This window comes from Ambystoma mexicanum, chromosome 3q, assembly GCF_040938575.1.
Source record: "Ambystoma mexicanum isolate Mex_15411 chromosome 3q, UKY_AmexF1_1, whole genome shotgun sequence".
Taxonomy (NCBI): Eukaryota; Metazoa; Chordata; class Amphibia; order Caudata; family Ambystomatidae; genus Ambystoma; species Ambystoma mexicanum.
In genome coordinates this window covers 462639730-462654452 of record NC_090926.1, presented here as the reverse complement: position 1 = coordinate 462654452, position 14723 = coordinate 462639730, and the positions used below count along the sequence as shown (strand labels likewise).

The 14723-nt window shown below is 44.7% G+C and overlaps 1 protein-coding gene across 1 annotated transcript in view; it reads right to left on the bottom strand.

The window, feature by feature from the left end:
• HARS1 (histidyl-tRNA synthetase 1) overlaps positions 1-4135 on the bottom strand; it is a 654862-nt gene extending 650727 nt beyond the window's left edge. The window contains exon 1 of the mRNA XM_069654217.1: positions 3978-4135. Within this exon, the coding sequence (XP_069510318.1) occupies positions 3978-3995 (18 nt within the window). The 5' untranslated portion in view covers positions 3996-4135. The remainder of the gene's footprint in view (positions 1-3977) is intronic.
• Between the last annotated feature and the right edge of the window lie 10588 nt (positions 4136-14723).

Sequence of the window (14723 nt, the reverse complement as noted above, 5' to 3'; positions counted from 1 at the left end):
ATAATTCATATCACACAACCATTGTTCCTCCTCTTGACCCCAGAAACTATAAGGAAGTATGGGAGGATCTGGCAGGTGGTGGAGGGTGCATCTACCCGACATGTACACCTGAACAATATGCACGAGGGGAAAGATTACAACATGTGTGTAGAGCGTGGATGCCAATTAAGGGAACACCAGCATGGGACGAAGCAGAAAGGCACGCAAATGAGCGTAAATACGGGGCAGGAGGATTTGTTACTGTAGAGGTACTGAAAGGGGGGACTGTTGGGATGGAAATTAGTATATCCCACCCCCCCAGGCGCTTTCAGGTGAGGCGAACCATATGAAGTGATGTAGTGTTTAAGGAGGAGAAAGCTGTAATATTAAATACACTGAAGAAGTAACGTAGCGTCAACAGTAGATGAGAGGCACTATAAAACACATAGAATAAAACTCCATTTTGTAGTAGGCCATGAAGCGTATGCTTGCATGATCGCGCTGCATCCGCCAAACTCCATGAACCCAGTTCAGTAGACCCAACCTCAGTAAGACAACATGAATTCAGACAACCAGTTCTCACAAAGTTCACTTCCCCCTTGTCCCTCCACCGTTGCAAACATTTAGTATCTTTCAAAGGAATGCACCCTGCAAGAGCGCGAGACATCACCAGGCTCCGTGAAGCATCCATTCTTCTCCACAAAACTGCCAATAGGCCCCTACCTCCCACCCAGCGAGCCCAAAGCAAGGCCCACACCACTGACTCGACCCCCACACCTCTGCATTCTCTGATAAGCAAGCAACCCTCCCGTCATAACACAAATCAAATGGCCATATAAGATCCAAGCATGCGCAACTGTATTTCTTCCAGCAAAAAACACAACCTTTGGAACACGAGGTACAGGGAGGGATAAATTAAAGATCAAACACAGGGTGGAGACCTTGAGTGCGGGAAATGCAGTATCAACGAAGCCCTGAATGTGTGGGTCAGCAGGACTATGTTATCCTCCCTTCCCCCCTGGCACCAGTTACTGTGCCGCCCAGTTAATTTAGCTGTAAAAGTATTATACGAGCACCCTGACCTTCTTCCAAGTCTGAGATGAGCCCAGCTGACCCACGTAAATACTGATCGAAGGTAACAGAACCAACCAATTGTAGCCTGGCATCCCCTATGGAGCTGGCCCATCTATAGGGTTCTGCCAATCAGTAGCGCCAGTTTCTACTATATGTGATGATGCCACAAAGCCTTTTAAGTTTCTGCTTGTCGTTAGATTAACCAAATTTCTCTCGAGCAGCAGAGTCCTTTGCTGATATTTGTAATCTGTACAATTAAACCGTGTTATCCTTGCAACGCTATCTCCTGGCCTATTTCCCTAGAGGGATGTATTTATTGTGGGGTGTGCATAAAAAAGGACTTGCCTTCAAAAGTCACACTTTTCCATGACCCTCTGTAACCACTACACATTGTTCAAACGTCCTCTTAGTCTTTAAACCCATCCATGGATCAACACCCCTTTCATGCACTTCAGTTTAAATGGGCGTTGAGCCTCCAAGCCTTCCCCCCTCTACGGAGCCACTGCCACCACATTGGCAGCCATACCATAAAGCAACTACGCGTTTAATTCAGTACATTAAAGGTGTGCTTTGTAACGCCCAAGTTGTCCACTATTTTGCACAGGACTTTGCAGTATTCAAAAGCATGCTATTTAGATACTATGTACATATCTACAATGCTTTGAAACACTGGGGGTAATTCATGGATTATTTGCGCCGAAAAAAACGGGATTTGTGCGCCATTCTGCCCGCAAATCCCCATTTGTTAAATGGGGATTTGCGGGCAGAATGGCGCACAAATCCCGTTTTTTTCGGCGCAAATAATCCATGAATCAGGACAACTGTCTTGATGTATAAGCGCCTAACAAATCCACAATAATAAATAAACTGTAGGTCTCTTTCATCACGTCTCAACATTTCAATCAGCAGCTGGTTTGTGCATCATCAATTACCTCATGGCTCACTGTAAATATCCCAGCACCCTAACTTAATTCTCCACTCACCAACTACTCTTTGCAAACGAATGGACACACTGAACAGCTTCAATGGACTGCCTGGTACGAGGAGAGGGGGCAATGGGTGGACCAGAAATTGGTTTGTTCTCATATGCAAAGCAAAATTGTTAGCTTTGTAAAAAATGCAACATTTCAAGCTATTTGTATTTTTGTATTTATTTATGATTTATATAGCGCCCTAATCCAAGGCGCTTTACATAAGTACAATAGTGTGAGGAATTACATAAAAAGCCAATATCAACCCTGCTGGATAAGATGGATTTTCAATGATTTACGAAAGAAAGAGTAGACAGAGATAGACTGTAGTGAAAGAGTAAGAGCATTCCAATGTAGGGGAGTGAGAAGAGAATGTACGGAATCGTGACTGGGCACAAAGAGGGGCTGGTACTATAAGACGAAATTGAGAGCAGAACGAAGTGAAGGGGTATAAAATGAGACAAGTAAGGATGAATAATTCGGGGCAAGACCATAGAGTGATTTGAAGACAAGACATAAGAAATTGAATTAAAATTGAGCCTGGAAAGGAAGGCAACCAAGAGTGAGAAGAGATGGGGAAATAGAATCATGTGAAGTCAAACAAAAAGTACACGAATCGAGGCATTGAAGACAGGTTTCAGAGGGACAAGATGAGAAACTGGAAGACCAAAAAGCGTAGTGGAACAATAGAAGAGACGTGAACAAATTATAGATATCACATCACTATTTTGGTAGCATTGAAAGTTAGGAAGGAGTGAACTTTAAGAATATTGAATAAGTGAAAGCAGCAGGCACAACAAGAGCTTGAAATTTGATGTTTGAAAGATAGAGCAGACTCAAAGTGAAGTCCCAGATTACAAACAGTTGATGTAATGGGGAGGTTAGAGGGTGGAAAGTGTATAGATGCTGGGGTTAAGAAGGGGAAAGGAATAGTAGCATAAGAAAAAAGAAAAAAAAAGAGAAGAGGAGTTCTTCAGTTTTAGCAGTGTTGAGTGTGAGATAATGAGAGGAAATCCAAGATGTTGTTGATGAGGATGTGTGCCGGTTTTGTGATTGTATGAAAAGACTATTAGGCTGTATCACAAATGATTAAGAAAACAAAAATATTAAGCTATACGATGCCCCCACGCACTAAGAAGGATTTTCTTAGCACACCCGATAAAAAGCGCAGTCAGCTGTGAAAATATTGTGGATGTTACAAGTGTACCTACAACATATGCCGCATTGTACCCGCTATTAAAATTGCGGGTAGTGTCACATCCCTCCGAGAGGGTTCTCTCTGCATGTTGGACGAGCGGTGGCACTCCTCACTCATCTATAGTTTAGGAATGCGGTATACTAGTGTCCATTGATACCTGCAGAAAGAGTGGGCAGTGCAAAACAGCATCTTCCCACAACCGTAGACGGGACAGAGCAACTGAGGCGGAGTGGGAAGTGAGGAAGAGTAGGACGTGGAGGTAATGGGGAATTACAGTAAGGGTAAACGTGAGATATTGTAGTGGCAAGATGTACCTGTATTACTAACGCCCGGTGTAGTATCACGCCTAGTCCCAGAAACTCAATACACATGTTTCATGGTACATTATTAAGACAATTATTTCTGCGCGCTGCGGTGCAAGAATACATCCAATACAGTGGTGTGGTTGTAAAAGTCCACTTCAGCCGACAATTGACAAGGGGTGGGGCGTAGTGTCCTGGCACCATGCGGCGTGAATTAGCCCTTCTCAAATAGCTATGGATGCTCTCCCACTGCTGCTACGATAGTAATACATAATATAGCAGTACAATTTGCCCAACATACTAAGCTGTGAGAACACGTGTCATTCATTACACTGGCTATTTATTTCTCTGAAGCCCACGGTGACAGCAGATGACACCACATGTGCTGTAGTGTCACCTGGACAGTTTCCCCTGCTGCCCCTTCACACCCTACGTGTGAGCCCCCGAGCCTACCTCGCTAACTGATGCCATCTTGAGGGCTGAAAAAGGTTGTCAGAAAACCGGTGCAGCAAAGGAAGCCCGCTGAACCATAGAGCGGACTCGGCACAGCAGATGCAAACCAAACCGTAGCGAATAGTGCAACTTAACGCACTATGATGCAACTTCACACTGGAGACAGAAAAGGGACAACACTATATATTTTAACGTCCTCCTGCCTCCCTTGTTCATCCATAATGTCAGGCTTCTAACCCGGCTAGCGATAACGCAGCTCGAAGTCGATAATGAAATGATGATCAAATAAAAAAAAATCAGTTGTCACAAATGAGTAAAATTAAATTAATGTGTTATATAATTAAGATACAATGTGAACTATTTAAATATTGTAGCGCACAACCTATAAAACAGTATATTCGTGAGAATATTTCAAATCTAATTGAATAATATACGAATTTATAGTTGAAGCTGAGGCCAACAAATGAGATATATTACAAATAGATTTCAAGATGGCCGCTCAATTTTACAAGTAGCCGATACCTCCGCTCGTGCCTGCTTTTGGTGATCAATCTGGCGGCCATGTTACAATGAGTCATCTGACATACCTCTAGATAAGAAATCCTACAATAATATTTTAAAAGCAGTTCCTATCGTATAAATACATCCTATATTTTTACAAACTAGCCGCATTTATAAAAACACCTTCGAGTGCTTAATTATGAACTAGTACAATACAAACGATAAAAGAAATACTGAATTGAATTGATATTTTATTTCGATCGCGCTTGTACACAAGTGTTTCAGAGCGCGATAGAAATAAAGTATCACAAACAGTGATGAATAATAGCTATGGTATCTGAGATCCAACAATACTACTTTGGCTCTGGCCAAGTGGTGCTTGGTGTTAATACGTTTATTTTCCAAACTTTGTAGGCATGAGTAGGATTGTTGGATCTCAGGTACCATAGCAATTACCAAGGAAACACTGGGGCAGCAGGAGCTGTGTCTCTCTGAGATCCCCTTACAGGCAGCAGACCAAAGAAGGAAGTACATACAAACAACAGAGCAATCAATAAAGCACAGAGATCCACAGTTCCCACAAGCTCCAACCCTTTGTCACTAGTAATGCTCGGATTACTTACTGGCATACATGCCAACCCTCCCGATTTAGGCGGGAGACTCCCGATTTTTTAGCGAAAAATCGTGCTCTTTTTCACTGTTTCCCGCCTGAAATAGCTGTAGCCCAATGCATTCCTATCGGGAAATGTTGGTCTCCCGATTTCCCTTTGGAAATCTCCCTCCCAGCTGTGTCTGAATGCTGGCATGTATGCTTGCTGGTAATCTTCATTACTCCCAGTCCTACTGTTCCTCGTCACAGTACTTACCTCATGAGGCCCCTGCCTCCGACACAGGACCTTCTTTTATTTCTTTTTATTTCTATAACTCTTCCCCCACACCCACGTTACTTAGTTTCATATTACCAAGCCATAGCATGGGACCTTCCCCGCAGGGAGGGTGAGGAGGGTCGTCAGTACTGTGATGAGGAAGAGTAGGTCTAGGAGTAAAGAAGATCATTGGTAAGTAATCAGAGCATTACCTCCATGTCCACTCTTCCTCGTCCCAGTACTTACCTCATGAGGTATACCAAAGCAACAAACAGGGAAAAGGTCCCAATGAGACACAGAGTCAAAACAGTGCAGAAACACACACCTTTAATAACTCCAAATTTACATCCCCACAGACAAAACTCCAACCCTGAAGGAACCAACCCCTGAGTGGGAGACATTCAACCTATAGTGGTTGATGAAGGTGCTCTGATCAGCGCAAGTGGCAGCTCTACATATCTCCTGTAGAGAAACCCCCCTTGCATCGGCCCATGAGGCCGCCAAACCTCTGGTGGACCGCCCCTGAACGTGCGCAGGCACAGGCAGGCCAGAAGCCACATAGGCCATGGAGACCACAACACAGATCCATCGGCTAATGGACACTACAGAAGCCTTACGCCCAGCCCCAGCCGGGCCAAAAGTAATCAGAAGACTGTCAGAGTGGCGGAAAGGGGCAGTTCTAGCCAAATACTCCAACACCGCCCGCCGCACATCAATGTTATGCCAAGCCACTTCCTCTGGCGTTTGCGGATTTTGGAAAAAGGCAGGGAGAACCAGATCCTGAGAGGTGTGAAAACGAGAAACAACTTTAGGGAGAAACTTTGGATCACACCTCAGCACCACCGAGTCCGGCAGAACCCTCAGGAAAGGGGGGTGACATAACAGAGCCCCAATCTCCCCAAGCCTACGGGCAGAAGTTATGGCAATCACAAAGGCAGTCTTCAGCGGCAGATGTCTCGACCCGGGTCCGTATTCCAAGGACCCGGGCCACGATGCCCTGCACCGGCCAAAGCCCAGCAGAAACCAGGCAAGGCAGCCTGAATCGACTGGGTCGCGAGCCCCGCAGGGAACCCAGGAGTCCCGCCGCACCTGAGGGAGCCGAAGGCCCCGCCACACAGCCCCACCAGGGGCCAGCATCCGGAGCTCCCCAAGAACCAGCGCCGGGAAGAAAAAACAAGCCCAACCTGCCAGAGGCAGGAAAAATTAAACTAAGTAACGTGGGTGTGGGGGAGGAGTTATAGAAATAAAAAGAAATAAAAGAAGGTCCTGTGTCGGAGGCAGGGGCCTCATGAGGTAAGTACTGGGACGAAGAAGAGTGGACGTGGAAGTAATGAATAATAGACTATAAATATATTAATCATAACTGCAAAAGCAATATTTCAATGAGCTAAACTAAGGCGTGTGTATGAAGACTCATAGCTCCCAACCTTTTTTGTCACCAAGGCGGGTGAAAACACCCGATTTTCTTTTTGGCGGGTGAGAGGCCCATAGAAGTGAATGGGCGTATGAGGGACTTGGCGGTGATTCATCTGCTTTCAAGGAGGGTGACACCCGACAAAAGCGGGTGTGTTGGGAGCTATGGAAGACTACAATGAAATAATTACATTAGATACATGAGATCTGTATTGTATTGTATTGTATTTGGCTATTTATATAGTACTCTTTCCCCACTTGTGTGGCCTCAATACTCTTTTTTCCTCGGTTGAACGCCCTTAGTGACCGTAGTCGATGTGGTTGGAAATTCTACAGAGTTTAGCTTAGAAGATGCATGTGTGCATGTTGCTGTTCTAGGACTTGGGTGGCTGGCAAGGCTCGACTAAGCAGCCCAAGAGAGGTCAGACACATGGGTGGGTGCTGTTGAGGGTTAAAGATAGATTGCTATTGTTGAGAGAGTCTATGTGTGGCCAGCTATACCGGTTTCCTTTTGGGTGGTGGTCGCTGTATGCTAGTGGCAGAAGTGTTGAGGTACGTCAGGTGTTTCAGTCTGGATGGCTATGTGTTCACTAGACCGGATGTCTTTGGACATAGGTGTATTCTATCGTGCATGGATGCTTGGCTGTGCCTGCGGCCTGTGTCCACACTAGTGGAGTGAAGATATACCTATCGTAGGCTGCAAGGTTGTTCGGCTGGGGCAATATATGTCCAGGTCTAGAAGTGAGAGTCCTATACCAAGGGGGCTAGCTTTCATACTGTAGCAGGTATCCGCATATATTAAAGAGAGCTGGAGGCTACACCTATATTTGAGAATCTTGTATAGTGGGAGAAAGGCCTATGTTTCACAGTGCAGTAGGTTTAGGCATATGGTAAACAAGGACGGAGGCTACGCCTAGATCTGAGAATCCTGTACAGTGGGAAGAGAGGCCCAGGTATTACAATGCAGCATGTTTAATCTTAAAGTAAACAGAGATGGAGCCTACACCTATAATTGTGAATCCTGTATAGTGTGCAGGAACCCTAGGTCTCAAAATGCAGTAGGTCTCATCATATAATAAACAGGGAGGAGGATACACCTAGATTTGAGAATCCTGCATGGTGGGCGTGGGGGGGCATCTAGGCTTCACAGTGCTGTAGGCTTCAGCCTATAGTACAGAAATTGATGGTTTGTTGTACCTATATTTGGGAATACCTTAGTAGTGGGAAGTTGCTAGTGTTGAGAGCTTCCTTGAGTGAGCGATGCAGGTTAAGAGTGTTTTGAGGAGGCGTGGAAGAAAGTGTCCCAGATAGCCTTCCACAGAAATCTGTTCACGGCTTACATGGAGCATAATTTCAAAGTCCTACAAGGATGGCACAGAGACCCACAGAGACTGTCAATGATGTTTGGAGGGGCCTCGCCGAAGTCCCCAAGGGGATGTGGCCAGACGGGGACTAGTGAACATATGTGGTGGTCCTGCCCAGTGATACAGAGGTACTGGGAAGACTTAGCGGGGTGGATGGAGAAGGTTTCTGGGGCACGGCTACCACAAGAACCACTGACCATGTTACTGGGCCACCTGCAGAAGGATTCAGACATATATAGGTACCCAAAGATGTGGGAAACAATGCTACGAGCAGGGAGGGTGGCCTTAGCACAAAAATGGAAAAGTGAGCACGCCCCCAGTAAAAAAGAATGGCAGTCTAAATTAAAACAAATGTTCCTCATGAACAAACTGACAGCGATGGTCAATGATGACCAGGAGACCTTCCGAACAAATTGGGATGGGGTGAAACAGTCCTGGGGCTGGGAGGTGTAGCTGGGAGGTGTACTGAAATCGACCCTCCGTTGGAGGGGTAGGATCAGAGGAAGATATTGACAATGAAGATTGAGCAAAGGGGAAAGGTACGAGAGGGATATGCCCAGAGAGAAGGAGCCTCAGCCAAGCACGAAGCTAAAGTCTAAAAGCAACAATGGAAAATATGCCATCCGGGAAAGTACCCAAGCGCCAGCAGTGATAATAACGCATGTAATATGACTCCTAGTCAACGGACCACAGCACAGTGATGGCCAAGGCCGGGCCCAAGTAGAAAGTCTCATCCGAGGGGAGGGATGGGGGGGGGGGACAATTGCAGTTATGTGGCTATAATTAATGTAAACGTTTTTGTTTAAACAGAATGCCAATAAAAATCGAAGTTTAAACCCCCCCCCAAAAAAGAGTGTTTTGAGTGTTGCGAGTGTGCCACAGCTAAAGCTGCTGGCTTACCTGGAGTGCTTGTCCGTTGGGAGTGTTTTTGTGGGTGGGTTGATGGTGGATCATGTCATCACATAAGCCATAGATACACAATTATATAAGACGAGGTTGCTATCATACTAGGTCCAGGGACAATTCTGATAGAGTAAGTGCATAGAAGAAGTAAGGGGAGGAGGGGAGGAGATAGGAAAAGGGAGAAAGGGAGAGGAGGAGAGAACACAGAGTAAGTATGGGTAGGTTTCCACTCAGGAGGGTCTGCAACCACATTTTAGCTCACTGTACCTTTCCCTAAGGAGAAATATTATTTTGCATATCACATACATAGCAACATTCAGAAGCACCTGGGGCATTTCTTTACAGAAATCCAGAGAAATTAATTCTATGTCAAGACCCAGAGGCTCAGATTATGCTTTTTCTCTCAAATTTACTGTTCGAGCAGCATCATCAAACAATAACAGTAACATATAAAAAATGCGAAAACTACAAACCCCATAAATTCAGAGTTTTTTGTTGTCGGTAGTGTTATTTGTCTTCCAAACATGTGATCTTAATAAACCAATAGCCCCTGTCCATCTCTATAAATCCTTGGTCACTTCATTGTTTGTGCAGAATGTTAATCGTTATGATATTGGGAATACTAATTTTGTCAGATATCGTCACTAGTGCGAGAGTGCAGCGTTAGTCAGGTGTGGCGGAGCATATCCGCAAGATTAGGAAGTATTTTAACGATACATCTAGCGGCCCGCTACGGGAAGGAAAGCTCCGGCGGCTGCAATAGGTAATTGACAACAAAGGGGGCACTGCAGTCACAGAAGTGAGATGAGCGAGAGACGGGACCTCTCATATTTCTGGTGCTCCTCATTCTAAATTCTGTGACCGGTATCTCAGTGTACAGCCCCCCGGAGAGGCACCAACGATATAGATGTATTAGTAGTCTCAGAATACACGGAGCGTTACGCATGTAGAGACTATTCAGATGTCTATCAATGCAGTGATCGGCGCCACCTGGTGGCCAGAGAGATTGGATCGTGAGGCAGAGGTTGGCAATCTAAAAACTGTTAACAAATAAAGTGCTACAAGTTTTTTCTGCTCTATTATCATACATTTGATGGGCACAGGCCCGAGACACCTGGTTGATTATTAAAACAGTGGTACCTTTGTCCTATTATAAGCCCTGCGATTTCCAGCTCCAGTGAAGAGGGATGTGCTCAAGTGAGTCAAAAAAGATTAGAACCCAGTATGGGTCAGTACTCCATCAAGTTCTGGGACAGAGTCTTGGACACAGCTCACAACTGCTGGCAATTATGGAGGAATGGCTAAAGTTCTCCAAGGGTATGGAAGAACTCAGAGGGGCGAGTGGACAAGGAACTGAAAAAGGGGGAAGAAAGAAAGCCTGTAAGGCAAAAAAGGCCAATACCCCCACGGGCTTGCCGCACAAAGGAAAGGGCAAAAGAAAGGCAGGAAGCCTTAAAAATAAAGAGCACAGATGGCGAGATGCAAGCTCAGAAGATTATGAAGAGGATGATTGGGGGAGCCAATCGTCAGATGAGGAAGTCTAGGTTATATCCTCAGATGAAGAAGAAAGTACTAGAGCTTCTAAGAAAAGGAGAGGTGAGGACAAGGAGGAAGAAGCCGGGGACGAGTTCGTCCCGGATGCCCTGGTCCATCCACGTTCCTCAGAATGGGAACCGCTGACTAAAATAGCAGCATACATAAAGAGAAGACTCAGAACACCATTGGAGAAGGAGGCCAGAAGTAAATTGAGGGCGGAATGCCCTAGGCCACATCTGCCGGAAGGCATAGCAGGGACCCCAGATATTGACGACCGCATGGTTACATTTATGGGGAGATATGTTAAAGACATTAAAAAAGGTTTAGCCAGGTCCTGGCGCTCTTGCCAGAACTAAATGCTGGACGTGATTGGTCCACTGCAAAGATCATGGAAATGGCAGAGGATGTCATAAATCCCCAAAGTATCTTATGAAAAGGATACAGTAACCAAAAAGGATACAATTGATAGGGGTCTTACGGATCCTTGAATTCACACGATTTGATAGAAGTGATGTCAATTTAGACCTTCCAAATGATACAGCTCTCTGACTGGTAAAACAGGCAGAGAGAAGGATCACTGGAAAGGGCGTGGGAGAGTAATAGGAAGGCAGCCTAGGAACAATAAAGCATCATGAGAAACTATATCAACTAACCTCTCTGATAGAATGGCAATAATGCAAATTCCAACACTAACCTGTAGGCTTAGAACTGGAGTATCCACCAAAGTCAATGAAGAAATCCAGGAAAGAAAACCAACGACAAAGGAGGGAAGGTTAGTAAAGGAGACTTATCCCGAACGGCACAAGGCTCTCGCTAGATACCGGGTTGGTGCACCACAGGATAGCGTCCATAGTTCTGTGCACAGACACCTTCAAATAAAAGTTGTAGATACACCTTCCTTTCCCACCAGGAACAAAACAAATTGAAATGAGTCCACCTGTTATTTCCTCACAGGATCCAAGCAACCGTGTGCTGGATACACGCAGACCAAGTACACGCAGCCAGGACAGCCGCGCTTGAAGAGTTCCAGCGTCCGCGTGTGATTTTACATGCAAACCAAGTACACGCAGCCAGGACAGCCGCGCTTGAAGAGTTCCAGCGTCCGCGTGGGATTTTACACGCGAACCAAGTACACGCAGCCAGGACAGCCGCGCTTGAAGAGTTCCAGCGTCCGCGTAGGATTTTACACGCAAATCAAGTACACACAGCCGTGCTTGAAGAATTCCATCGTCCGCGTGTGATTTTATACGCGAACCAAGTACAGACAGCCAGGACAGCCGCGCTTGAAGAGTTCCAGTGTCCGCGTGTGATTTTACACACGAACCAAGTACACGCAGCCAGGACAGCCGCGCTTGAAGAGTTTCAGCATCCGCGTGGGAATGAAAGCGGAAACTTACACGCGGACAGGAAAACAGCATACACATGAAACAGGAACCCGCGTGTGAGAAGACACGCTCACAAAATCTGCTGAAGGCAGCTACAGGAGATTGCGTGTGAAGGAACACGTCGATGAAGGCCAAAGAAGCAACTGACGGGATGTGAGGACTGTAAGGATATTTGGCGTGTTACAGTACAGAGTACAGCACTACTGCACAGGTAGCAAACAGCACAGAGTACAGCACTACTACACAGGTAGCAAACAGCACAGAGTACAGCACTACTGCACAGGTAGCAATTTTTTTTCGCAGCACCACCACAAGGGTGCGGTGCATTGCTATATGGGTTACCAGATTAACAAGGAAAGACAGGCTATTCAGTCAAAAACGATTTTAACATATAAGATGCAAATCTATTTTTACAGTTAAAAGCACACATGCTCATTTAAAAATGCACACTATTTTTCACCTGAAATGCCTATGGTGCGAGAGACACATTTGAAAATTAACAGCTAACCTATTAACCATTAACCTGACTAATAAAACCTTATTTAACATAACCCACTAATAAAATGTGTTCTCCACTGCAGAATTAGGCATACTCTGAAAGCCATTTAAATGTGTGTGCAGATTTTTTTTTCTTCTCTTCTTTGCCTGCTTCTCCGTGTTTTTGTGCACAGTAACTGCAGGAAGAAGGAAGTCAGATTTGCAACAATTGCAAATGTATAAGCGAAGCTATTGTTGAGAGTAGGAGGATGAGAGATGATGGATTTCATTGGGACACGTCATACAGAGGGCTGAGATGAAAGTTTTAGTGGGCAGTATCGGGGAAAAAGACAGGCACACATTTTTCTGCACTACTGGGGAGAAGACCTGGCTGTGGGACTCCTGACTGAATGCAGATTCCTGCGTCCTGCTGCAGTCGAGATTGGGGAGAGCTGAAAGAAGGACCTTTCCACTGGCCGAGGCGTTCCTATCTGCAAAAGCTGAGAATTCCAGGCAATGACCCCGGTTTGAGAAGGCAAGCGTTCCTTTTTGCTGGAGTTAATCTTCAAGGGAACCACATTCCGAAGGAGAACAGCTAAAGAAAACTCTGAACAGATAAGGTAATTACATGAGCGTGGGAGCCGTGTGTGCACGAAAATATGCAGTCAGTGTAGGAAAGGGGATTCCTGTGCGTGTCTTAATCAAATACCAATGTTGCAATTTGAGTTCTGTTCTCCGCCACTCTCTTTGCAGTGTGTCATAGACAATGCTTTTACTGTACCATTTTATTTATTTCTGTAAAGAATGAGATCGTGTTTAAATGCAACTTGTATAATACAGAAAAATAGTTGAAAACAGACGGGTGGTGTATTTACTATTTACCATTACAATGCCGATGATGTGGGGAGATTTTTAAACAGTCCAATGGTCATTTTAAGACAGATGTGTGCATGTCAGAATCAGTATGAATAATTGTGAGTGACTGTAGCATAGCTCGTTGGAGGTACATGAGCCAACGGGAAGAGAGACTCTCTGAACATAGCTCCCTACCGTATATAAGGTAGTGGAAATTACCACAAGACTACCATATATAGCTCTCTGTCGTAAATAAGTCAGTGAGTTCGCCCATGGTGGCACACCAACACTATCACTGAAAAATGTGGTATTCCTAAAATGTAGGTCTGGGGTCTCTCTAGTGATCACACGAAAAATCTAAGCAAAGATAAGGGATTCTGGACATTGGGGCCACAAATAAAACAAGGGAATTATGCTCACCAAAATACCACCAACCACGTATACCAAATATGCAGGTCTGGGTGCTGAAATAATGCATGTCCATTGTATTATTGTTGCACATGGCCAAATCTGAATACAAAGAGTGATTATTGCTAAGTTATTTTTCGGCGGTAATAAAATACCGTCAGGCCCCAAATCTCCACAAAATACCCTACATATTTATGGTGCGTTGCAGGCCGGGAAAGTGATCCTAGAGTACCTACTGGGCGTGGCAAGCGTGTCTCACACTGCCATTTGCACACTAAAGGGAACCCATTTTATAATAGCAGTGTGCCACTAAAAACGAATTTCAGAATGTCACAAAGGGAAACCACATTCTCAGATCTAGTGCAATATTTAGAGGCAAAGTTATTTGCACATGGGAATTGGTCTTCGAATAGCACGTTAGAATGGAGTAACCGCATTCAGGGTGAGGTGCAGAAAGAAAAACTAGACAATATTTTTGCAGAAGGCAGCATAATTCAGGTCTGTCTTACAAGATTATTGAATGCAGCCGATAAAAGTGCAGAGAAAGACTGTTTAATACGGCTATGCGGCAAAATATGGTTTATTTTAAACAAATCCCTGCGAATGCAAGAGAATGATACTCAGCTAATTAACAGGTTAAAGACTGAATTAGAGGGGGCAAGTAAAAATCAGGAAATGTTGAGAGCAGAATTGGATGTATGCCAAAAAGACATGCAATTAAAATGCAGATACTTTGATACTCAGTTATCCAAAAGCAAGAAACAATTTGAAGATAGTGAGCAAGAATTGGCACACTTAAAAGCCTTAGTGGATCACATTAGGCAGGATAAAGATGAGGTTGTTTCAGAAATGCAGATTTTACAAAAAGAACATTGCGAAAAAGAAGGTGATCTCCAGAGTGCAGAACAAGAAATGATTAAAATGATTCAAGAAAGAGACAAGAGAAATAAAGAGTTCAATGAATGCCAAATGCAAATGTGCGATATGCAGGAGGTGATTAATAAAATGAATGATGAAAATAATTATTTGCAAAATGAA